At 38.2% G+C, this 25,082-nt stretch overlaps 1 protein-coding gene across 2 annotated transcripts in view; it reads left to right on the top strand.

Moving 5' to 3' along the window:
• The first annotated feature begins 8,816 nt into the window (after positions 1-8,816).
• DLD (dihydrolipoamide dehydrogenase) overlaps positions 8,817-25,082 on the top strand; it is a 35,150-nt gene continuing 18,884 nt past the window's right edge. For both annotated transcript variants that reach the window (XR_004957359.1, XM_036246992.1), the window contains exons 1-7: positions 8,817-8,945; positions 10,432-10,510; positions 21,172-21,251; positions 21,753-21,821; positions 22,364-22,433; positions 24,329-24,429; positions 24,728-24,871. Coding sequence is in view for 1 of the 2 variants with exons in the window: in XM_036246992.1 (XP_036102885.1) it covers positions 8,907-8,945; positions 10,432-10,510; positions 21,172-21,251; positions 21,753-21,821; positions 22,364-22,433; positions 24,329-24,429; positions 24,728-24,871 (582 nt within the window). In the remaining variant the exon portion in view is untranslated. The remainder of the gene's footprint in view (positions 8,946-10,431; positions 10,511-21,171; positions 21,252-21,752; positions 21,822-22,363; positions 22,434-24,328; positions 24,430-24,727; positions 24,872-25,082) is intronic.

Consider the following 25,082-nt stretch of genomic DNA (forward strand, 5'->3'; position numbering starts at 1 on the left):
TTTCCATACCACTCAGTTTTCAATCTTTGAATTATGACTTCCACCTCTTTTTGACTGAAATTTGTCTCAATGATTACCAATGTCAAATACAAAGGTGTAATAATTAGGAATCTTTTCTGGTGCAAGTGATAGAAATTCCAACTCAAACTGGTTTAATAAGCAAAATAGAAAACAAGAGTTTGTTTCACGTTCTAATTGTGTCCTAAGTCCCTGAACCAATCACTGTTGCCATGGGAATGTGTTGTTCTGGTTGGTCAGGCTTAAGTCACATGCTCTATTTTTAGTCTTTGACGCAGACAGTTTCAATAAAAGTATAATGGGAATCACAAACATGAGACAGATGTAAGGTGCATATGTAACTTTAAATGTTCTAGTAGCCACATTTTAAAAAGTTAAAAGAAACACAAGAAATTAAATTTAATGATATATTTTAGTTAATCCAGTGTATCCGAACTATTATCATTTCAACATTAACCAATATAAAATGTTATTAATGAAATATTTTACATGCTTTTCTTGTACTGTCTTTAAAATCAGCATTTTAGGAAGACTTCCAATGACGATGTAAAGGGCGGGGGAAGTGGGTTATGTGTCTTTAAAACATACTTTGAGAAACACTGTCCTACAGGCTCTTTTATTTCTTCTGTGTTCCCCAAATCACATTTATAATGGCAGGAGTACTGAAAGATCTGCTGAAACATATTTGAGCAATTGAGAATTGAAGATTGAAGACAGGGTTGGTACTGGTGAGATCAAGCAGAAACTTAGTGATGTTTAATATTGCTTGAATGTTGCTGCCACCTTTTGGTTGTAGCACATATTGCAGCCACATAAACCCGACAGGTTCTGGTCATTGTGAGCCCTTGACATTTCTGGCAACACAAGTCCTCAAGTGTATCTTGAAATGACTTTCCTTTAGAATTCCCCTTTATACCGGAGCATGGAAAGCCAAATAAAATTTATTACGAAAATTAATTCTAGCTATTCCTTTTTACTTTTTTTTTCAATTACAATTTACATTCGGTATTATTTTGTATTAATTTCAGGTGTGCAGCATAGTGTTTAGATAATCGTATACTTTACAAAGTGGTCAGAAAGTCTTAATAGTTTGTATTATGGATTTTCAGACCTAAGTTCACCAGGATGTTTTTTTTTCAGCCCACTTCAGGACATAAATTTTCTCGTTTTTAAACCCTTAGCATATACACATGTCAATAATCTATTGTAATTGGTCCGGCTTCCTGTTTCTGCAGGTTTTTTCTATTACTATTCTTGTACATCTTCCAAAGGCAGTGGCCAGAGCAAATTTTTTTAACATCGCTAGGCCTTATTTTCTCTAGCTGTATAATGTAGTATAATCTTAGCTTCTTCACAGTATCATTATGAATATTAAATTGCATCTGGTTGTAAAATGTTTGGCACAGTGACTGATATATATGAAGACCTCTGTAAATAACATTGTTCATAATGACAAATCCTAAATGGAAATTTGAACAGTGACTGGATATTTGATGATATTAAGGAGCTAATTTTTATGTTCTATTTTTAAAATCCTTATGTTTAAAAATCCTTATATTTTAGAAACACATATTGAAATAGTTATGGATGAAGTGATATGACTATTGGGGTTTTGCTTTAAAATAAAACAGGAGGAGAAATGTGGGTAGTGATATGGGTAAAACAATATTGGCCATGAGTTGATAAATGTTGAAGCTAGGTGATAGATATATGGGATTTATTATAGTATTTTTTTTCTATTTTGTGTGTGTGTTTAAAAATTTTCATAAAAATTAAATTATAAAGAACAATGAATTTTTCTATTTCTTACTGCACTGTGTACAACTGTGGGTACTATTTGATTTGATTAATTGCTATATTGGGATAGAATTTGGCATTTTTAGGAGAGTGTTGTTATTGTCTTTTTAAAGAGATGAACTTAAAAGAACTGGCTGCACATCCTTCCAGAAAAATGTTAGATGGAAACATGTTTTAGCTAACAACTAAGGCTCATTTTGTTAGAAAAATAATGATAAAGAGTAACACTTTTGGCATAGGGAAATTGTGCAATTCTTTAGGAAATGCAGAAAGAATGAATTGCAGAAATCACCTCTTTGAACATCTTTCTTTTTGATTCTAATAAATAAATAAATAAAGAAAATACTGACTTGGCCTGTAGACAGGAAACAAAGAAATGCCCAATTTGTACAGACGATGATTGCATTCTTTAGTATAACAGAGAACCCGCTTAATCATAGGGATAGCTATATTTCTATAGAAGTTACATTTCTCACATTCACACTTCATCTAATCCCATTACATCAAGTTAATTCGTAACCCTGCCTCTATGTCCCTTTCCACACCCTATCATGTTAAGTACAAGGTCCAGTTTCTCCCTGCTTAGTGAATTTTCTAATACCCTACCACAGTTTTCTTCTATATTATATCTTACTCTATTCATCCTTGGATATAGCAATAACCCTCTCATCTTAATGTGTATTTATTCACGTATCCTAAGTGGTTTTGTCTTTTTGTATTTTTTTCCCAATTTCTTAATGATTAGGATGAATTCTTCCTCAACTGGAAATGTTAAATGAAATATGTTGAATGAGATAAAATAAAGGGTATTTCCAACTTTTTTCCTCCCAAGTACCATTTCCTGAAGGGGTTTAAATTCTGTGAGAACAAAAACTATGAAGAGGAAATCTTTCGTAAGCTGGCAGAAAGTGGTCTGGAGAGACACACAATAGTTCCCTTGTTCCTTTTAGCTCAGCCTTAACAAGAGAGAGACTGAATGAAGTCTAGGCAGCTATGGATTTTTCAATTGATTGAACAGATCATCAATATAATTATATGGTTCAAATCCATTAAAATGGTTAGAAGGAGAGAATCATTTAATGGAAAGAGTAGTGGACTTGAAACCAGAAAACCTGGCTATGAGCCCTGCCTTCATCACTTAATAGATTTGTGAGCTTAGACAAGTAACTTCTTCTTACTAAATAGTGATACTAATATTAACCATGTCAGGGTCACTGTGTAGATCAGTGCTAGTATGTGTGTGACAGAATTTTATAAATTGTAAAATGCTAGTCACACACCCATTCTTAGAGATCCTTAAGATTCACACTTCATGATCAGCACCTAGTTTGTCTCATTATACATGGAGAAATTCAACTCCAGTAAACCTGCATTAAACAACTCATATCAGGTGACTCAGAGTGTATTTTGAATATGAATTCAACAAAACTGCTTGATAAGTGTCTCAGTGTATTACAGCAGTGTGATGATTTCCCTTTCCAAGGACGTATTGTGTACCATGTGCGTTATTTGAGTTTTTGAAAATCCTTTTAACAATCTTTAAAGTAAATACTATTCTCTTCAGTTTATAGATGAGGAAACAATTTAGAGAGATTAGCAAATTTGCCCAAGCAAATGAGTTACAGAAGGAGGATTCGTGACTCGGAAGCTTCTGTTCATGACTCTTCCCCCTCTATTTTGCTGTAAATTATTATCCTTTCTTGTCCCTGTTTATTGAATTTATTGGGGCGATATTGTTTAATAAAATTATATAGGTTTGAGGTATACAATTCTATAATAAATCATCTGTAGAGAGTATTGTTTTTTCACCACCCCAAGTCAAGTCTCCTTCCATCATCATTTATTCTCCCTATACCCTCTTCTACTGCTACATCCTTCCCTTTCCCTCTGGTAATCACCACACTGTTGTCTGTGTCTACAAGTTTTGGGCTTTTTTTGCTTAATCCCTTCACCTTTTTCACCCAGCACCCCCCCTAACTCTCCTCCCATTTAATAGCTGTCAATCTGTTCTCTGCATCTATGTCTCTGTTTCTATTTTGTTTGTTAGTTTATTTGTTCATTAGGGGCTACATGTAGGTGAAATCATATGGTACTTGTCTTTCTCTGACTGGCTTATTCCACTTAGTATAATGCTCTTCAGGTACATCCATACTGTCACAAAAAGTAAGATTTCCTTTTTAACAGCTGCATGGTATTCCATTGTGTAAATGTACCGTAGCTTTTTTATCTGCTCATCTACTGATGGACACTAAGGCTCTTGACTATTGCACATAATGCTGCAATGAACGTAGGGGTACATATAATCTTTTAATTAGTGTTAGGGGTTTCTTTGGATAAATTCCCAGAAGTGGGATGGCTGGTTCATAAGGCAGTTCCTTTTTTACTTTTTGAGGTAACTCCATACTGCTTTCAATAGTAGCTGTACCAATCTGCATTCCAACCAACAATGCACGACGGTTCCCTGTTCTCTGCATCCTCACCAACACTTGTTGTTTGTTGATTTGTTTATACAGCCATTCTGAGGTGTGAGGAGATGTCTCATTGTGGTTTTAATTTACATTTCTCTGATGATTAGTGACATTGAGCATCATTTTTATGTTTATTTGCTATCTGTATGTTCTTTTTGTAGAAGTGTCTATTCAGGTTCCTTTTCTGTCCTTTTTTCCTATTTGCTCAGATGTCTTCGTGCCTCAGAAATCACACTCTCCTTGGTTTTTCCTCTTCGCTCTACCAAAATCCAACCAACCCTTCAAAACCCAATTTAAGTCATTACATCTTACATGAAGACATACTTCCCTCAGGTCCCCAGTCCACTATGATCTTTCTACCTCTAAATTCCTGCAGCACTTATTAGCTTTTCTGCTTACTTTTAAGTGTTCAACAAAATATTTTGAATGTTTATTATGTGCAAGGCAATGTTCCAGGGAGCTATCAGTGAACAAAACAGACAGAAATATTAGCCCTAGTGAGCTTAAATCCTTGTAGCTGCAGAACACTTTATGAAATAAACACAACAAAGTAATTATACAGTATGTTGGAATATGGTAAGTGCTATGGAAAAAATGAAGTCAGATAAGGGAGAATGAAAGTGAAGGGCAGAGGTGGTGCTTTATTAGGGTGGTCAGACGGGCCTCATTGAGAAAGTTACCTGATTGAAGACTTAAAGGAAGCAAGTCATTTAATGGGGACTGGGTATGGGAGGTGTGAACAGAAGAGCAGCCTGAGCCAGCCTATTGTCTCATATTTCTTCCCTGCTTGCATGTATGCCTGATATCCGCAAGTAAATTGTGAGCTTTCTGAAGTCAGGGAGACTTGCTGATCATATTTTTCTAATTCCTATTAGTGTCTCATATAACATTTTGTACCTAGTAGGTGCCCAACAAACAACTGTTGGTAATTGTTGATCTATTGATTCTGCACATCAGTGGCAAAAAAATCTTTGTGTTTAGAATCATTTTAAAGCATTAATGATAAATCCCTTCATACACATTTCCTTTTGGGAGTTTCCTGCTTTTTCAGAAGATGCCAGAGTGAATGACATGAGAGAACACTGTCCCCTTCAGGACAAGTAGTACTAGTGGCTTTTGACTCTATGTTTACTTATACTGCCAACTACACTGTAACTCACGATTACCTACTCAATCAACCACAAATGTTTGATTAGCATTTTGTTATAATTTTGTTGTTGTTTAAGCATCAACTAAGAATATGAAATAACTCTGAGCTAGTTTGTCTGATGATAGATGGGAAAATTCAACCCCAGTAAGCCTGAGTTTAATCAAGGCAGGCCAATGCCAGAGACAGTCTTCCACCACAAGAGGATGAGATAGTAGAATGAAAGAGCCAAAGAACTCTGTTCCTTACTAGTTAGTGAGTATTGTTTCTGGCATGAATAGATGTTGCATGAAATTGTGGAAAGAGCAGGGGCACACTGGAGTTTGCTACTTACTGACTGCATGATGCTGGATATTGTACCAATCATGATTTTTGATTTCAGGTAATCTCTGAGAAATAACCTCTGGTTCACTCTTGCAAAAAGAAGTTTATGAGCAGGCTATTGGATAGCCACAGAGCTAATGTGAAGTTTTTGAGAAGCAGTCAGGAAGCTAGATGTCCTAGCTGAAATTTCCCACAGGAAGGTTCTGAACAGGATACTACCATTGCCACCACTGGCCACAGACACTGGAGCCACTGAAACTATTGGTGGCATGATTCTAAATTATTAATTTCTTAGTGCCACCCCTTTGACTCAGATCCTGTGGAAGCACCTGATTAGCTTGGGTCCTGTGTCTTCTCTACCTACTGGTGGCTCAGGAGAGCTAGGGGCAGCCACTTGGGTTTTCTAGTGGAGGCTGGTCTCTCACTATAACGGATCTCTTAAACACATAAAGGAGGTTCTAATGGATAACAACCACCAGAGTAACAAACATCCATTGCAAATAGCTACTATAACAATTATGTGGTTCTCTGAAAGCCAACTAGTACAAATTTCCTCTTAGGTCACCATAGCACTATCATAATTATACTTTTTTCTACCTCATGGAAGTATTTGGTTGATGTAAGTCCCCATTTAAGGACCCCTTAAATGACACTGTGTGGATACCATCCTTGTCTGAGGCAGTCTGAGTGGCAGTATATGGGGATTCTACTTGTACAACAGCCTCCTCTAAAGGGCCACATAGCTTAATTAAAAGTAAATTAGCAAACAGTAATTGAGACTGGCTCCATGCCAGAGACTGTGTTAAGTGTACGGTCTCTCTGATAGCTCCTTCTCACTCTTCCTCATAAGCTCCTTCCAAGGTGTTATTCTTAGTGAATTCATCTATTCCTAAAATGTCAACCACTATCCATATGCCAACAAAGTTTCAAGTCCATGTCTAGAGTTTCTAAGCTCTAAAATTGTGTTTCCAGTAACTATTGAAGATTTCAACTGGGCTATCCAGATGGCATAAAAAATTCAAAGAACTTAACTCATCTTCTCCCCAAAGTGGTTCTTCCCCTATGTTGCCTATTTCTATATTGGTTTTACTATCTGCCCAGCAATCTAAACTAGAAGATTTGGCACCATCTTCAATGTTTCCTTCTCTCTCATTTTCACACAGAATTGATAGAACCTGGTAGCAGACCTTATGGTGTCTTTCCTGTGTCATTTTAGCACTCACGTTTCCTGCATGCTCACCCAGAGTCTTTTTACTGTAAGCACCAGGGACTCTGAGAGATTTCTCTGGTTGTTGGTGCTCACTCAGCCCACTTATTGGGCAGGCTAGAAGTGCCAGAAAGTTAAAATCTCTGGGAACAGTCCTTAACCAATGACTGGTGGAAGCTGATGGATAAATTTTTTGGGGAAAAACTCTGAAGCATTCTCTATGTTGCCTCCCAGAGGCCTCCAGTGAGTGAATCCTGATTTCCCACAGTGGTAATCTACTCATTTGTGCATTTGAAATAATTTCCATGCCCTTTCCATCCCCAGCTGGTGCTTCTTTGGATTATCTCTCAAAAAAACTCATTGTACTCAAATGCTATTTGTGCCTCTGCTTCTGGGAATAGTCAACTAAAACAGTGACCAATTAAATATTGGCATAAAGGGAGGCATTGAGAATGGTTATAATTTTTTACTATGTATGATTGATTTTTGGATTTATCATTTAGGTTTTAGATATTAGATAACTGAAACTGAGGTGCTGGCAGGACCACCCAGTTTGATGTGTTCAGCAGACAGTTGAAAATGTGGAATTATAGATCAGCACAGAAGTAGAGACTGGAGATAAGGAACTAGGAGTTATCAGTATATATAAGCAGGTGCTAAAGCCATGAAAATGGTTGCTATGGCAAAATGTTATGTACACAGGAAAGAACAGGGAGAATGGATTTTAGATATCATTCACATTTTCTTTCCTAAAGCTGAGCATAGTTAGGTAAGGAGTTATTTTGAACTAGTGTTTAAGTCCATAGAGCTCAGCACAGTGCCTGGGCAATAACCTTCCCAGAAATGTAGAATTAACTTTTATCCCAACTATATACTTAATGCAAAGCAAGAATCAGAACTTAGATCTCTTTGCTCCATCTTGAATACAATGTTTTTCTCTCTTATGAAAACCTGAAATCTCATCTGCTACCCCACCCATTCTTATTTACTCTACAGAGAGGTGTGTTTCCCAACTGAGGAGGTAGAAGACACTGTTTTCTATGTATTGCCAGTTAGCTTACTTAGAGCAAAGTGCTGGTGATGCCAGTGTGTGGCCCCATCCCTTCAATGGCATTATATTTGAAGGGGTTATAAAGCAGTAGTTAAGACCAAAGGCTTTGACCTCAAAGCTACAGTCATCTTACCCTTGTGAGAACTCAGGGGTATTGTTTAAACTCTCAGGGCCTCATCCAAGAAATTGAAATACTCGTAGTGAGTTATATTAGCAATTTTCAACCAATGTGCTTCAATTTTTAAAACATGCACTATCTGACTATTTAGTCAGGGGCACTGCCCTCTTTTCCCACAAACAAAACAAAACAAAACAGCAAACACAATAGTGGTCTAGTACGAATGAATCAAAATAATACCTTTTTGTTTTTGTCAGATTGGCAAAAATATTTTTTTTTTGGCGTGCCGCAGATTTTTAGTAACTAGTTTATGTGTGCCATGAGATGAAAAAAGTTGAAAACTGATGCACTATAATGTTGTAAAGTTGGAGAGATAATGCCTAGAAAGAGCTTAGATTCCTCAACCTAACACAATTAAGAACTTGTCAAGCTTTACTTCCTGTAGCGTGCATTAAACAAAGGAAGAGTCTCTTTTATTTATTTCGCCTTCTAAGTAGTAGATCACCTTGCAATTTCGGACACTTTTTCACCACCTCCCCCAAATCGGCTCTCAATCCCCTGCTGCCACAAAGCACTAAGCTCCGCACGACAGCGTTACCGCGCGGAGCCTGGCAGGAACGCCTCATCCCGGCGCCGGACTGCGCAGGCCAATCGCGCTGCTTCCGACTAGTGACGCAACTGCGCTTGTGCATGCGCAGGGCCCGAGACCTTGGCGAGGCGGTGGAAGCGCTGTGCGGAGGTGAAAGCTTTGGGGGAAAGGCAAGTGCAGCGGAAAAATGCAGAGCTGGAGTCGTGTCTACTGTTCCTTGGCCAAGGTGAGGGCCCACTGGGGTCGTGCTGAGCCAGAGGCAGACAGAGGCCCGCAGTCGGGGTCCGAGACGCAGCCTAACTGGTGGGAGTGGGCGAGGGGGATGGCCTGAGTGACCACCCGCGGCTCCGCCCTGAACCGAATCAGAACTGGCTGCAGCCCGGGGCAAAGGCCCGCCGTGGAGAGGCCCCGCCGGTTGTGTGACAGCCAGCAGTCACACACACTCTACTTCTAGGCCAGGGCCATGGGGTATGCGGTCACACAAAGGCCTCTCCACCTTGGAGGAGGAAGTAGAAATTGCTCATGTCCCTGATGGTCGGCCGGGCTCGCCCTCCTTTCTACCCTTTCCTGATCTCGGTCCCTGATGGCCTAACTTTCTGCAGTGGTCAGGTTACCTTAGGGCCACTGCTTGAAAGACCCAGACCCCGTCACTCCCATCGGGTAGCCCCAGGAATTCCTCAGAGGTCCCTTCCGTGTTTGCAGCTTGAAGCTAATGTCCATTGCCTTCTCTCCTAGGGGCTTATATTGAATTGTAGCAGTTATCTTCAAGACAGCTTTCCCTTTTCATCCGCGTACCAAATACAGCCAGTGGGATCTTGGCTGAGTACTATATTGATGGAGCCCCCAAAGATAATAAAGCGATCAAACTCCTTTGTTTCGAGCATGGGTAGCCCGTGTTCCCGAAAGTTAATGTAGCATGCTGGACGTCATACATTTAGTGAGGGCCAGAGCTCGGACTAAAATTTAAGACTGGCATTTGGCCCGGCCTTCTTTGGTTTACCTTCCTGTCACAGATGCAAGAATTGCCTTGGAATAGAGAACATTACTAGATCAGTGTAGGTTTTGTCCCTGCCTCTGTTTGCCTGCTGTGATAGGAAGTATTTGCTTTGTTCCTTTGTGCTTCACTATTTTAGTAATAATAGCCATTCGTATTTAGAGATTGTTGTGGAGATTATGATGCAGTTTGTAAAAGTGCAGTAGCCCTTGAATACGAATACATTACTTAGTGTGTTTTCCTAAATTACTGCATCTAATTTTCTGTTCCTAGTTGACGATTTAGGAACATCTTCATAGATGGAACATGGGATTTGAGTTGGGAAACAATAATTACAGGTAAAAGGACTGTCATGATGTAGATTTTTCAGGTACTTGGGTTAGAACTTTAAGAACTTTAATTTTGGCATTAAATTGATTCCTGGTACTTATAAATAAGCAATGCTTTCTGAAAATTTAATAAAAACATTATTGAATAGCATTTTTTATTAGGTTAGACATGAGGTGTTTGAATATTTATTATAGAAAGATAATGTAACCTGAGGTTGAAAACTTTAATCGCTATTATCAAAGAGGAGAAATTGATATGTAACCTCTGGGTATCAATGGAAGATACATTAATAATTATTGCTTAATACATTTACTCAAAGTCATTGGTTTTCATGACCTTTAGTAGTTTTTTGTTTACATAATAAGAACATTATCTTTTTTCCTTCCAGCGAGGGCATTTCAGTAGGATATCTCATGGCCTACAGGGAGTTTCTGCAGTGCCTCTGAGAACTTATGCAGATCAGCCAAGTAAGTATTTAGTCAGTTTCCCCTCAAAATTGTTCATATGTGCATTCACTTAAATGTTTATTGAGCACCTAGTGTGTTCTAGGTGGCAAACAAGGCAAAGCCCTGTTATTGTGGAACTTAGAGTCTGTTTCTATAAAAGACAGATAATACACAAGTAACATAAATATTTTGGGAAGTGATGAAAAATTAAAGCAGGTAATTGGGAGGAAAAGACACTATTTTAGATAAGGTGTAAGGGGCTTTTTCTGAGGAGATATGTCTGAGCAAGTGCTTGAATGAAGTGAGGGAGTGAGAACATTATTTCAGGCAAAGGGAAATATTAGTGAGAAGGGTCTGAGGTGAGAATTTGATTGTAAGGTTTAAGGGATTGCAGGACGGCTGGTGTGCCTGGAGCAGAGACTCATAGAATGTAAAATCAGAGAGCTAGGCAGAGATCAGATCCTGGAGGGTTTTGTAAGCCAGGCCAAGGAGTTTGGATTTTACTCTAAGTGTGATGGGAAACCACTGAAGGATTTTGAACCATGTGTGTGTGATTTTCAATATTTACATTTAAAAGTTCATTCTGGCTCAGTGGTTGAGCATGGACCCATGCACCGGGAGGTCACCGCTTTGATTCCTAGTCAGGGCATACGCTCAGGTTGTGGGCCAAATCCTCAGTGTGGGGCATGCAGGAGGCGGCCAATTGATGTTCTCTCTCATTGGTGTTTCTCTCTCTCTCTCCCTCTCTAAAAATCAATGAAATGCCTTCTGAAAAAAATAAATAAAAGTTTATTCTGTCCACTGGTTAGATTGTGTTGATTGTTTAACAGTGTTTAGAATGGTAAGATGACTTTTTTCAAATCCTGAATGAAAATCTTGCTGGACTTATCAAAAGCACATATTAAAACTAGAAAGATATACCTGAAAGGAAGCTGTATTTTATGGGTATTTTCTTTATTTTATATTTTTGTAGTTTCTATAAAGGATTTGTATTTTATTTTTTAAAGTATTTAAAAAGGAAGTTCCTGGGCTTGTAGTAAGGTATGTTGGCCTCCACATACCAACAATATTGATTATTTGAAATTATCTGTTTTGACATTTACTGTAGTCACCCATATGATTATAACTGAAGGTGCACATCATGTCTTAAAGTTTCATTGTACCAACCACTAGCTAGGAGAAACTGTGACCATTAGTCTCCCTGTATTCTGTAAAATAATTTGATGCTATATCCTTAACTGTTGTCAAACTATTATCATTTTGGAGATTTTATTCCTAGAAGAAAGAGTAGGGGGAGGATTCTGTCACCAATAATCGACAGTAATTTATCCTAGCTTTGAACAGGTCAAAAAATCCTTTAAAAAAAATACTAATTTGATGGTGGGAAAACAGGTTGAATCGTTATTCCCTTTTTGTTCTTTTAGTTTTATTATGATATAATTGGCATACACCCTTTGTCTCTTTTGTTAAGTGGGAATATTACTTATTCTATGCTCACACGACAGTAGAAATGTTAGATTTTTATTTCCAAAGCATGCAGTTAAAGACTACATGGCTAAGTCTGCACTCTTGGAGTCATTCAACAAAGATTATTTAGTGCCTTCTATTTACTGGGCAGTTTGGAGCAGGAACTTAGATTTTAACGGAATGAAGGTAACTAAGCTCTCATGAGTCAATTTACTGATCCTTTGACTTTGAATAAATGATAAATCCCTTAATACTTACATAGATACAATGTATGAAGTCTTTGGATGAAGTAACAAGCATTTTTACTTATATGTTTATATTCATCTGAGGTATTTAATGGCAAGGACTGTGACCCTTGTTTAGTACTTAAAATGGCACAGTAGGTAAATCAGTACATATTTATTCATTATTTCAACAAATCGGAATATCTACTCTGTGCTAGTTGTTGGGGCCAGTTGCTGGGATATAACATTGAACAAGGCAGACAAGATGCAGCTTTTATAGAGTTTACAATCTATTTGAGGAAGACTAACATCCAATAAATAATTAATTATAACTCTGATAAGGACTCCACAGGCTAAGCATAGGGAGCTATGAAATCTACATATGGGCTGAGAGTGTTCACAGAATTCTTTCCTAAGGAATGATTTTGGTATCTGAAAAGGGAGTGGTACTAGGTGTGAGAGGAGGTGTTCCAGGAAGAAGGAATAGCACATTGGAATATTTTGATATGAGAAGGAGCATAGTGCATTTGAGGAACTTGAAAAGGGCTGGTGTGGCTGAAATCTGATGAAGACTGAGTTGACTTCTCCAGATTATGAAAGAACCTAACTCTTTATTTTAAGGGTAGTTGGAAATCACTGAAGTGTTTTAAACAGGGGAGTAATATGATTAGATTTATTTTTAATTTAATTTTTTATTGATATTAGAGAGGAAGAGAGAGATGGAAACATCGATGAGAGAGAGAGCATTGATTAGCCTCTTCCTGCATGCTCTACACTGGGGATTTGGCCCAAAAACCTGGGCATGTGCCCGACTGGGAATTGAATTGGCGAGCTCTTGGTGCATGGGTCAACGCTTAACCACTGAACCACACCAGCTGGGCTGTTTTTAAAGATCATTCTGGTTGCAGATTGGAGTGCTTATTATAATTCTTTTTCTGTCTCTCATTAGACTGTAAGAACCATGGCATGTCATTTATAGGTAGCCCAAGAGCTTAGAGTCATGTTTATAATGCAAAATGCATGGTTATAAATGCAGGATTTACTTCTAGGTAGATGGAACAGAATGTACATAGGTAGACCAGTTAATTCTGTGGGTGTACGTTAACAGTAATTCACTATTGCTGGAGCTTGCAAACTGCATGATTTTAGTGGATAAGCAGAATGTGGTGGGAGATAGGGCTGGAGAAATAGTTCCTGAAGTGATTTAGCTGCTGTATTTAGGAACTTGGACTTATTCCAACAAGAGACAGGGAAACCAATGAAAAATAGGAGAATAAGGTCCAAATTGGGTTTTAGCAGGTAGTAACACTGGAATAGCAGTGTGTGACGTGTTATGGATGGTAGGAATGATACTGGAGGCTCCAAGACTGAAGAAGTTGGGAGGTAGATCTGCGAAGGAAAGAAACATTTATTAAGTGCCTGATAAGCACTTGACATCCTCCTAGGTCTTAACATGCATTATCTCTGACCTCACAAACCTGAGATGTGGGTATTAACTATCACTATTATTCCTATTACACCAGAGCCCAGAGAGTAAAATAATTTGCCCAAGAATTAAGAGGTGGTAGAGCTTATATTTGAACTGAGGTTTGTTTTACTTCAAAACTTTTTTCTTTTACTGTATTTCTCCTTTCTTATAAATGAGGGGGTTATAGGGTTATGATCAGAAAATGAAGTATTAGAATTAAAGATTTTAGAGGCAGAGCAGTTTGGGGTAGTGACAAGTATATGGAATAAGGTCACTGAAATAGACTGAAGAGTAAGGGCATTGATAATTTAAAAACAACAACCCTCCCTCTGCAATAAAACAACAACAAAGAAACCTTGCCAAGTAGCTTTATATCGTTTAATGAATTCGGTAATTAATGATTACTGCTTTATGATATGTCTTCCTATTCCTGTTTTCTTTTTAAAAATAATCTTGATTTATCTACATTTTGATATGTGCCTATTTTCTCTAACTATAATATAAGGCTATTTAAGGTAGTGATAGACATTTATAAATATTTAATTATTTAATTCTGAAAATGAAGAAGCTTCTTGTGATTTTTGAGTTTCTGATTGCCCAGGAAATTATGGGATTATCTGAGTGTTTTAGAAGGCATGAGAACATATGCTATAGGTTTCAGAATCTAAAGAACCTAGTTTGAATCCTGACTAGATCATGTTCTAGTTGTGCAACCTTATGCAAGTTATTTAGTTACTCTTCACCTTATTTTCTCCCTGTTAAATGGAGCTAATAACTATGTAATAGAGATGTAATGAGGCTTAAATAGGCAACATGAAGCATTTAGCTCACTGCCTGGCACATAGTAAGTTACCCAAAATGGTAGATATTATTGCAGCCTGACTTCTTAATATAACTTGTAATTTGTTGATGATTACAACCTATTTGTAACCTGACACTGTTTATTTTCCTCATAATGATATAAATAGCATTTGCACGTTATTATGGAGAGCACTTTTTCTTTCAGTTCATATCATGGCATTAACTGCCATGTTTTTAAATCCAGTCACCTCTCATTATACCATTTTATGTTATTTATTTTATTTTTTAAAATTTATCTTTATTGTTGGAAGTATTATAGATGTCCTCTGTTTTTTTCTCAATTGACACCCTCCTCCCCGCTTCCCTCACCTCCTTCCTTCCCCACACTATAGTCTGTGTCTATTGGTTATGCATATATGCATATAAATTCTTTGGTTTATCTCTCCCCGTCCCTCTGAGATTCCTCAGTCTAACAACTAATTTGTACTTATTTTAAAAATTTTTTTTCTTTTTGATTAGATTTTAGACAGGAAGGAAGGGAGAGGGAGAGAAAAATGGAAACATTAATGAGATAGAACATTAATTGGCTGCCTCCTGCATGCCCTCCACTGGGAATTTGGCCCACAATCTGGGCATGTGCCCTGACCAGGAATTGAACCAGGAACTTCTTGGTGCATGGATCTACGCTCAACCATTGAACCACACTGGCCAGGCCCAATTTGTACTTCTTAATCCCTTTACGTGTTTCCCCCATTTCCACAATTCCTCTCCCATCTGGCAACCAACAAAAAGTTCTCCATACCCATGAGTCTGTTTCTGTTCTCTTGTTTGTCAATTCAGTTGTTGACAGGTATGTATTTATTGCCATTTTATTGTTCATATTTTTTATCTTCTTGTTCTTCAAGAAGACCCTTCAACCATTTCATATAACACTGGTTTGGTGGTGATGAACTCCTTTAGCTTTTTCTGGTCTGGGAAACTCTTTATATGTCCATCGATTCTTAGTGATAGCTTTGCAGGATAGAGTAATCTTGGTTGTAGGTCCTTAGTTTTCACCACTTTGAATATTTCTTGCCACTCCTTTCTGGCCTGCAAAGTTTCTTTTGAGAAATTGGCTGATGGTTTTATGGGAGCTTCTTTGTAGGTAACTAACTGCTTTTTTCTTGCTGCTTTTAAGATTCTCTCTTTGTTTTTAACCTTTTGCATTTTGATGATGATGTCTTGATGTCTTGGTATGGGCCTCTTGGATTCATCGTTTTTATTTTATCCTTATCTGAGGCCTTTTTTTTTTTTTTTTGCATTTATCTTCAGATAGAGTGGGAGGGAGAGAGGAAGGAAGAGAGAGAGAGAAACATCGATGTGAGAGAGACTCATTGACTGGTTGCCACACACACGAATCCCAACCGGGGCTGGGGACAAACTGCAATCGAGGTACGTGCTCTTAGCGGGAACTGAACCCGGGACTCTCTGGTCTGTGGGCTGACACTCTAACCGCTGAGCCAAACCGGCCAGGGCTCTTGGGTTCATCTTGTTTGGGACTCTGTGCTTCCTGGGCTTATATGTCTATTTTCTTCACCAAGTTGGGGACGTTTTCTGTCACTGTTTCTTCAAATAGGTTTTCAGTTTCTTGCTCTCTCTCTTTTCCTTCAGGTATCCCCAGGATGCAAATGTTGGCATGCTTGGAGTTGTCCCAGAGGTTCCTTATGCTATCCTCATTTTTGGGAATCTTTTTATTTCTGCTGTTTTGATTGGGTGTTTTTTTGTTGTTTTTTTTGCTTTCTTACATTCCAAATTGATGGTTTGATTCTTGGCTTCACCTACTGTATCATTGATTCCCTGTAAATTATTCTTTATTTCAGTTAGTGCATCCTTCATTTCTGACTGGTCCTTATTTTTATCTTGAGATCCTCACTAAGTTCCTTGAGCATCCTTATAACTAGTGTTTTGAACTTTGCATCTGTTAGATTGTTTATGTCCATTGTATTTAGTTTTTTTTCCTGGAGTTTTGTTCTGTTCTTTCATTTGCTACATGTTTCTTTGTGTCCTCATTTTGGCTGCCTCCCTGTGTTTGTTTCTTTGTATTAGGTAGAGCTGCTGTCTCTTAAGCTTGGTAGAGTGGCCTGTTGTAGTAGGTGTCCTATAGGGTCCAGTGGCACAGCCTCCCTGATCACTGAGTTGGGCACTCGAGATGTGCTCCACATATGGACTGTACACCCTTCTGTTGTAATTGCATCTGGACTTCTGTTAGCACATCAATGGGAGGGATTTACTCAGGCTGATCAGTTGTAAGGACTGGCTATGACCACTGACCACCAACCTCTGACTACCTTGGAGGATTAGCTATGCAGGGGCTCACCACACAGAGCAAGACTTAACTTCAGCAGGGCTCTGGTACCCACTAAATCCACTCCTTGAGTGTGTTGCTTGTGGAGGTGGTTGGGTGGCGGTACTTTGGCATGGATGCTGTCCACTGGGTGTGCTGGCTTTGGGGCCTTCTGGGAGGTGCAGGCCAAGGTCAGCCGCTGCCTGTGTTCTACCAGTGGCCACTAGGCATAAGCTACAAAACTACCTGCAAATGGGTGATTCTTGTGCTGGGCTTGGTGGTGCTCAGGCAAGGCCTATCTGTGAACCAAGGCCAGCTGCTGCTCATGCTGGTCCTGGGGCCATTTAGCTAGAGGTGTGGGGCTCACTAAGGCCAGATGCTGCTTGTTTGAGAGATTTTAGGGAAATCCGAAACATGAGCCCAGACAGGCCATTCCTAAGGTAAAGCCATTGGAAACAGCTTGGGTGGGCCTGAAAGGTTCCATGGAGAATGGCCTCAGGGAATCACCAGGGCAGGCAAACAGTGTGAGCCAGGTTGCTGGAGTCCCAGATATGGTGCCTATCTGCCTGCCCTGTTGGAAAAGAGCTTACCAAAGGAACAAAGGCCTCAGCCAGCATGTCTGTCTAGGAGAAAACTGCCTCTCCACCTCTCGTCCAGATGCCAAACAACTTGGTTCTTCCCCATATGTCTCTGGTGCCTTTCAAGCTGCCTCTCCCATGACTGAACCTAGAAGGAGTGAGTCTAAGTAAGTCCGTGTGTGGGCTTTTTCGGAGGAACTGCCTGGGACTTCAGCAGCTTCAGCCTCACTCAGCCTCAATTCCCACTGGTTATTACAGCCAGAAGTTATGGGGACTTCTCTTCCTGGCACTGGAACCCTGAGCTGGGGCACCTCGTGTGGGACTGGGACCCCTTGCTTCTTGGGGAGGACCTTCACAATGAGACATCCCTCCTGATTTGTATCTGCTACTCATGGGTGTGGGACCTGCCCTTCCATGCATCCACCCCTCTTACCAGTCTTAATATAGCTTCTTTAGTATTCTTTATTGTAGGACTTCCATTCAGCTCGATTTCAGGTAGTTCTGAATGATGGTTGTTTTGTAGTTTAGTTGTAATTTTGATGTGGTTGTGGGAAGAGGCGAGTACCGTGTTTACCTATGCCGCCATCTTTTTATTTTATTTTTTTATCCTCACCTGAGGACATTTTTGCATTTATCCTCAAATAGAGAAGGAGGGAGAGAGGGAGGAAGAGAGAGAGAGAAACATCCACGTGAGAGAGACACATCTTTCAGTTGCCACCCATACAACCCCAACCAGGGCCGGGAACAAACTGCAACTGAGGTACGTGTTCTTAGTGGGAACCGAACTTGAGTCTCTCTGATCTGCGGGCTAATGCTCTAATCACTGAGCCAGACTGTCCAGGGCTATACCGCCATCTTAATTGGAAGTCTCATTGTACCATTTTTTAAAGTATCAGTTTGATAGCTTTCATCTGGTACTTCATTGCCACTTGAAATACAGATTACTATCCAACTATTTTTTGCCATTTTTGCTGACTTAGTCATCTTTCTGTCCTGCTACCAATTTGTATATTCTTTTTAGTTTTTCTTTTCACCTTTGAAGGCTGATGCTAATTTTATAAAAATTTCCATCAAGTATACCTTAATGTATTTCACTTAACTACTTTTCTGTGTCTTGATTTTTAAAACTGTGTATGGGAACCAAACTGAGAAATGGTTCTTGACAAGGAGATGGTAAGTCAGAGTCATGTATTGTAAACACTTGCATGCATCTTTTGTACAGGTGAGAGCTACCTGGTTTGCTTTTCAAACATTTTACTATGAAAAACTGAAAACATTAGAAAAATAAGAATTTTACTGTGGACATTTATCGATTCTTCCATTAACATTTTACTATACATTATCACATGTGCCCATTCATTTATCCATTTATCCACCTTACCTTTTTGGTGCATTTCAAAGTAAATTGCAGACATTGGTATACTTCCCCTAAATACTGGCTTATTTTTGAAAGTTTGTCACTGGATCGTATCCTCCTTTATTCTCAGTTTACAAATCTTTAGATAAAGGCTTTTCTATTTTCCCTTCATTTTTGTGTTTCCTAGTGCTTTAGCGGTATTCTAAAGGAATTTATTTACATTACTGTGAAATTAAAAATCAGAACCCAAATTAAGGGATATTAGGTCATCATTTTTGTTGGCAGCGGTGGGAATGGCACCAGGTATTTGACCGTACCTGGGTTCAGCAACCTTGGTACTTGAGTTCTGGATAGGAAAGAATTCAGAGCCAAGACTCAAACAATAAGAAAAAATTTATTTATAAACTCACAGAGGTAAAAGAAGTAATTCCTGGAAGAAGTGGGCTTAGGAAATAAACTATAGAGGCAAAGGAAGGGCTCTGGGAGCTTAGAAGTGAGAAAGGTAAAGGTGATGGAGAAGAGGGAAGGAGGAGAGGAAAGGCGCTGGTGTACTCCTGGGAGGGTGAGTTTGCTGGGTCCTTCATCCTAAGGGTTTTAAAGGTGGAGAATTCATGGGAGGGCCCAGGGGAACATCTCAGTAGATTGTTCATCAGCTTTCCAGGTATGTCCTTTCAGGGTTGGGGTCTCCACTGATTGATTGGCTGGCGCTAGGGCATGGGGTCGTTATTCAATGCAGCTGGTCCTCTGTGTAGTTGACTGTCCGGTTTTGCTGATTTTCTGGGCTTGGAGCTGAAATACACCTGGCACCTAGATTATCATCTCTAGGGAGGAAAGGTCAAGAGGTCCAAATCGCATGACAACCTATATAATAGGGGAGGAAAGTTACCCTGGGGATGAGATCCCACCCTACATTTGTCCTTTGCTAGGCACCCAGGGCTTTCCACGCTGGTGACCTTCTATACCTGGCCCATCGTCCTTGCTCGGCGCACGTCTTTCTAACTGCCTACCACAATTTGGTTCAAGATTTGAAAATAGAAATATGTTTTATTATGTATTTAATTCTGAACATGAATCAGTGAACCAAGCAGTGTGGCCAAAAAGCACAAATGCAACAGTAAAAATTGAAGCTATACTTTTTCATGTATTGGACTAGCTATGTTTTGTTCAGGTATTGAGTACTCCTAATTAGCGTTGATAGAAGGGAGGAGAATCAGTACTTTCATTTATTCAATAGAAAGGATTCTTAGATTTTTGTGGATTATTTTTGTGGATTCTTAGATTTTCGGTTGCATAACTAATTAGTTATCTTACAACACAGGTTCTCTGATTCTGTTCAAGGCCATCTAAGGTTTTTTGAATGATAATAGCAGTCCCACCCCCTCAGTTGTATGCTTTGTGGGCGAGGGGATGATAAATTAAAATTGCTTTCTTTGTAGGTCAGAATGTAGCTGCCATATAGAGAATACTTATTATACATCTTCAGGTCTATTCTAAGCTGTTTACATACACTGTTCTGTATTATGACCATATGAGGTAGATATTTTGTGGTCTTTATTTTGCAGATGAGGAAACTGAAGGTGAAACAGGTTAAATTACTGACCTAAGATCAGATAGCTAGTAATTATAAAGGTTGATTATTGCTGTTGGGGATTTTAGGTTATGATAGTTGAAACTGAGGAAAGGAATAGGATTGACTAATGGAAAGACCAACTGGGAGTAGAGACAAAAAGCTTAATTTTCTCTCTGTCGCTTGCTTGCTAGATGATCTTGGGCAAGTTAATTTACTTCTCTGAACCTTGTGTTTCTTATCTGTGAAATGTTAGATATATGCCATTCTTACCTTCCTCAAAGGAAGTTCTGAGAATCAGACTAGCATGTTAAAAACAAAATGTGTTAAGTCCAGCCGATGTGGCTCAGTGATTGAGCGTCCACCCATGCACCAAGAGGTCTCAGGTTCGATTTCCCGTCAGTACACATGCCCAGGTTGTGGGCCCGATCCCCAGAGGGGGCCATGCAGGAGGTGGCCAATCGATGTTCTCTCTCATTGATGTTTCTGTCTCTCCCTCTCACTTCCTCTCTCTCTAAAATCAATAAAGGAAAAAAAGAAAAAATAAATAAATGAATAAATTACAGCACTCCATTTTTCTCCTCCCCTCAGCCCCTGACAACTACTAAAAAAAAAAAAAAGAAAAGAAAAACTATGTTAAAAACTGCTAAATGCTACAGTAATTGAAGTTGTAAGAATAGTGGAGCAGGGAGACTCTCCTAACTTTTTTTTTTTTTTTATCTTCACCCGAAGATATTTTTTCATTTTTTGTTCAGATAGAATGGGAGAGAGGGAGAGGAAGAAAGAGAGAGAAACATTGATGTGAAAGGGACACATCAGGCTGTTGTTTTTTTAGTGTACTGATTTTGGTCAATATTAAGCAATTTACTGTTTTATATCAATTTGCTTTTATTGTAGTTGATGCCGATGTAACAGTGGTAGGTTCTGGTCCTGGAGGATACGTTGCTGCTATTAAAGCTGCCCAGTTAGGCTTCAAGGTAAGGGGTAGACTAAAACTAGGTTTTGATTCATTTTTATTTGGCAGTAGTTGATCTTATTCACAAAATACTTTGCTGGTAATAATAATGGTGAATAATTTCTTAATTCTATAGATTATATTTAAGCCTGAGACTAATGAAGAGAGGGTTCTAGAGAGGTTTGGAGTATTCTCATGAAGGGGTGGAAAATGAAGTCCATTATTTTTTCCCTTCCCCCAGTACTTTTCATTTTGGCTTCTAATCACCCTTTGAAAGATATAGAAATAGAGCTAAAAGCATATATTTGGTAATCTTAAACAAAAATATCTCTTAGAATAATTCACTTAACTAGCTTGAGTTTGGTATTCAAACGGTAAGTTATAAAGTAGTATATTTTTTGCTCACAAACTCAGCTTGAGTAGCTTCTTTTGTAGAAGAAGGAAAAGAAATATATTTGGAATTTTATTGGACTGAAACACTGCAACTTAATATGCAGTTAAATAATGTTTTCTTTGGTTGTAGACAGTTTGTGTTGAGAAAAATGAAACACTTGGTGGAACATGTTTGAATGTTGGTTGTATTCCTTCTAAGGTAAGCATACATTTTTGTACATTTTTCATTGGCCACCAGTTGGATTGAGACTAGAATATTAGACTAAAACAGTTATTGAAAAATAAACAACCCATGGGTGATAAAAAACAAACAAATATTTTTCTTTTGTAAAATTTAGAGTGCTGTTACCAGTCAGCTATACATTCCTGAAATAGTTTTCTTGTCTCATAATACCTAGCCTTTTTTTTCTCTTTAGCTTTTCTTTACCAGTGAAACAGATAGTAGGTAGTAAATTCTTTTAGTTACTTTATGTATTTAGTAAACATGACTGACTTTTTCACCTGCCACCCTGAAATGTGTATTTAATGTCTTTGCTTCTATAGAAGTAAAGATGTTTTGTTTTTTATTCTTATTTGTTAAATATTTTTTATGTTATTATTGTTTGTCTTAGATTAATTAGAGAAATTGACTTGGTGTAGTCCTATGTACTATTCCATGTACAGGCTGTCATTTCATAAGTGCTTTTTGATTGTATGTAGTCTGCTTTTGAAAATTTAGTAATTTTGTCTTATATCCTTTAGGCTTTATTAAATAATTCTCATTACTACCACATGGCCCATGGAAAAGATTTTGCATCTAGGGGAATTGAAAGTAAGTCAACTTTCCGTATTTAATGATATTACCAGCCATATTTGACTTGACTTTTCTGGCTAAAGACTTATATGTGTCTGATATGTGTGTAATAAATGTTTAGTGAGGGAAAAGTGAGAAGAAGATATTTAAAATATAGAAGGATTGCCTGGCCAGTGTGGCCAAGTGGATTGAGCATTGTCCCATGGACTGAGAGATCCTGGTTTGATTCCTGGTCAGGACACATGCCTGGGTTGCAGGCTTGATCCCCACTGCGGAGCACGCAGGAGGTAGCTGATTGATATTTCTCTCTCACATTGATATTTTTATGTCTCTCTCTATAAAAATATATTTTTATGTCTCGATTTCTCTCTCCCTCAATAAAAATTTATTTAAAAAATAAATAGAAAGATTTATTTTAGAAAGACAGCTTAATAGATTTCTACCATGATATCGATTCCTTTGTCAACTTTTGCATGAAGTCTACTATGTATGTGTGTGAATGAGTGTGTGTGAAGAGTCAGTTTTCATTTTCCTGAAACCTGGAAATCACTGGGGTGGCTATTGGATTACTGAGTACTATGGGCAGTTGAAGGAAGGAAGGTCTACCTAAAGTGTTAAAAGTGGAAAGAGCAGAGGAGAGAGGGAGTGATGTGGCATAGTTGAAAAGGACATTTTATAAAATTTTAATTTGGTTTGTCTTCTGCCATTGGTTTGGGGCTGTTATTTTATTCTTTCTCTCTAATCATTGTTAATAGATACATCTAGAAGGGTAGTCTGTTCTAGAAAGGGCTTAAACACATGCTGGAGGGCTGTTTTTTCTTTGTAGCAGTAGATTTTTGAAAGAATGGGCTATAATGTAGGCAGTCCCTTGGGTATAGAGGTGATGTATATACACTAAAGCAAATACTGTATTAAACTAGATGAAGAGTGAAATCAAAACCCATTTTCCTTACCCTCTAAGGAAAGAAGAGATAGGGTTAGTCAAGAGACATGCATTGTAGGCAAAGATCCATGTTCTAGCTCTGTGACCTTAGGTAAATCAAATCTCTCAGGGTCTTTGCTTTCTCATCTGTAATAGGTATTGATTGCATGAGCTGATTTCTAAGGTACCCTTCTAAAGTTCTTTGAGTTGAGCTTCTTTATCCTCTTATATTGTTGCTTAAACGTTCTCTTCTGAGTTAAAGGAGTGATTAAACTCTTATATTCATCTTCTGTATTTGAAGTTTTCTCGTGTGTATTTTTATTAGTTTTTGTTTCATGAAATTTAGCATTTCCTTTTATTTAAAGTTTTAGGTGATGTTTTGCTTTGCCATTTCTGCTTAAATCTTGTCCAGACTTATGATCATCATAAGGTGTTTGGAGACTATGTTGTCACAGTGGGAAATATTTTATTTTGGACTGCATTTTCCCCAAAGGTGGATTTTTTTTTTTTTTTTTTTATCACCCGAGGACATTTTTCCATTTTTTTTTTCTGATAGAGTGGGAGGGATAGAGAGGAAGAGAGAGAGAGAAAGAAAGAAACATCAATGTGAAAGGGACGCATCGAGTGGCTGCCTCTAGCACGACCCTACCAGGGCTGGAGACAAACTGCAACCGCGGTATGTGCCCTTAGCAGGAACCGACCCAGTCTCTCTGGACCTCAGGCCGATGCTCTAACCGCTGAGCCAGACCGGCCAGTACAAATGTGGATTTTTTTTATAGTGTTTGATAGGTTATGTTATTGTGGTATGATGCTGTTGGCCTTTTGCCAGCTAGGATTATTATATCAGTTATCAGATTTAAAAATGGTAATACTGACTTATATAGTTCTATAAGCATTAGGCTGAAAATTTCCAGACCTTGATTAGTGAAAAATATTATACACTGCTTGAAGAATTTAGCTAAGTACTAAAGATTTATTTAACAAATTACAGTGTCTGAAGTTCGCTTGAATTTAGAGAAGATGATGGAGCAGAAGAGTACTGCAGTGAAAGCTTTAACAGGTGGAATTGCACACCTATTCAAACAGAATAAGGTCAGTGTGTTCAGTGTTCACATTTTTGCTTTATTTTATATACACATTAAATGTTGCTTTATGCTGTTAGCGTGATGCTGTTAGAACTTGGCTGCTGGCAGATAGTTATTTAATTTAAAACAGTATGCTAACCTGAAATATATAGCGAATTTTTTGCTGCTCCATGTATAGCATTACTAAGTAAGGAAGCATTTTGTATTGGGTAATTATTTAATAGAGTAATTTCTTGCTGTTAATCATGTTTGTTTATCAAAAAATTTATCTTAAACTTTGTGAATTTATATATATATTTTTAAAGGTTGTTCATGTAAATGGATATGGAAAGATAACTGGCAAAAACCAAGTCACTGCTACGAAAGCCGATGGCAGCACTCAAATTATTGATACAAAGAACATTCTTATAGCTACAGGTTCAGAAGTTACTCCTTTTCCTGGAATCACGGTATTTATACTTTTTACAATTGTCAAAACCTTTCTTCAAAAGTGTATTTTATAAACTACTTTATTCGTGCTATTTATGAACTTTGAGAGATTTCTTACTGAAATACTATATGTTGACATACAGTTGTCAAGTTGTCATACAAGTTGACTGTATGTCAACTTTGGGAAGTTGCTTCTCTTTATTCTGCAGTGATTTTGACCAGAAATAGAAC

This window comes from Molossus molossus, unplaced genomic scaffold (assembly GCF_014108415.1).
Source record: "Molossus molossus isolate mMolMol1 unplaced genomic scaffold, mMolMol1.p scaffold_m16_p_7, whole genome shotgun sequence".
NCBI lineage: Eukaryota > Metazoa > Chordata > Mammalia > Chiroptera > Molossidae > Molossus > Molossus molossus.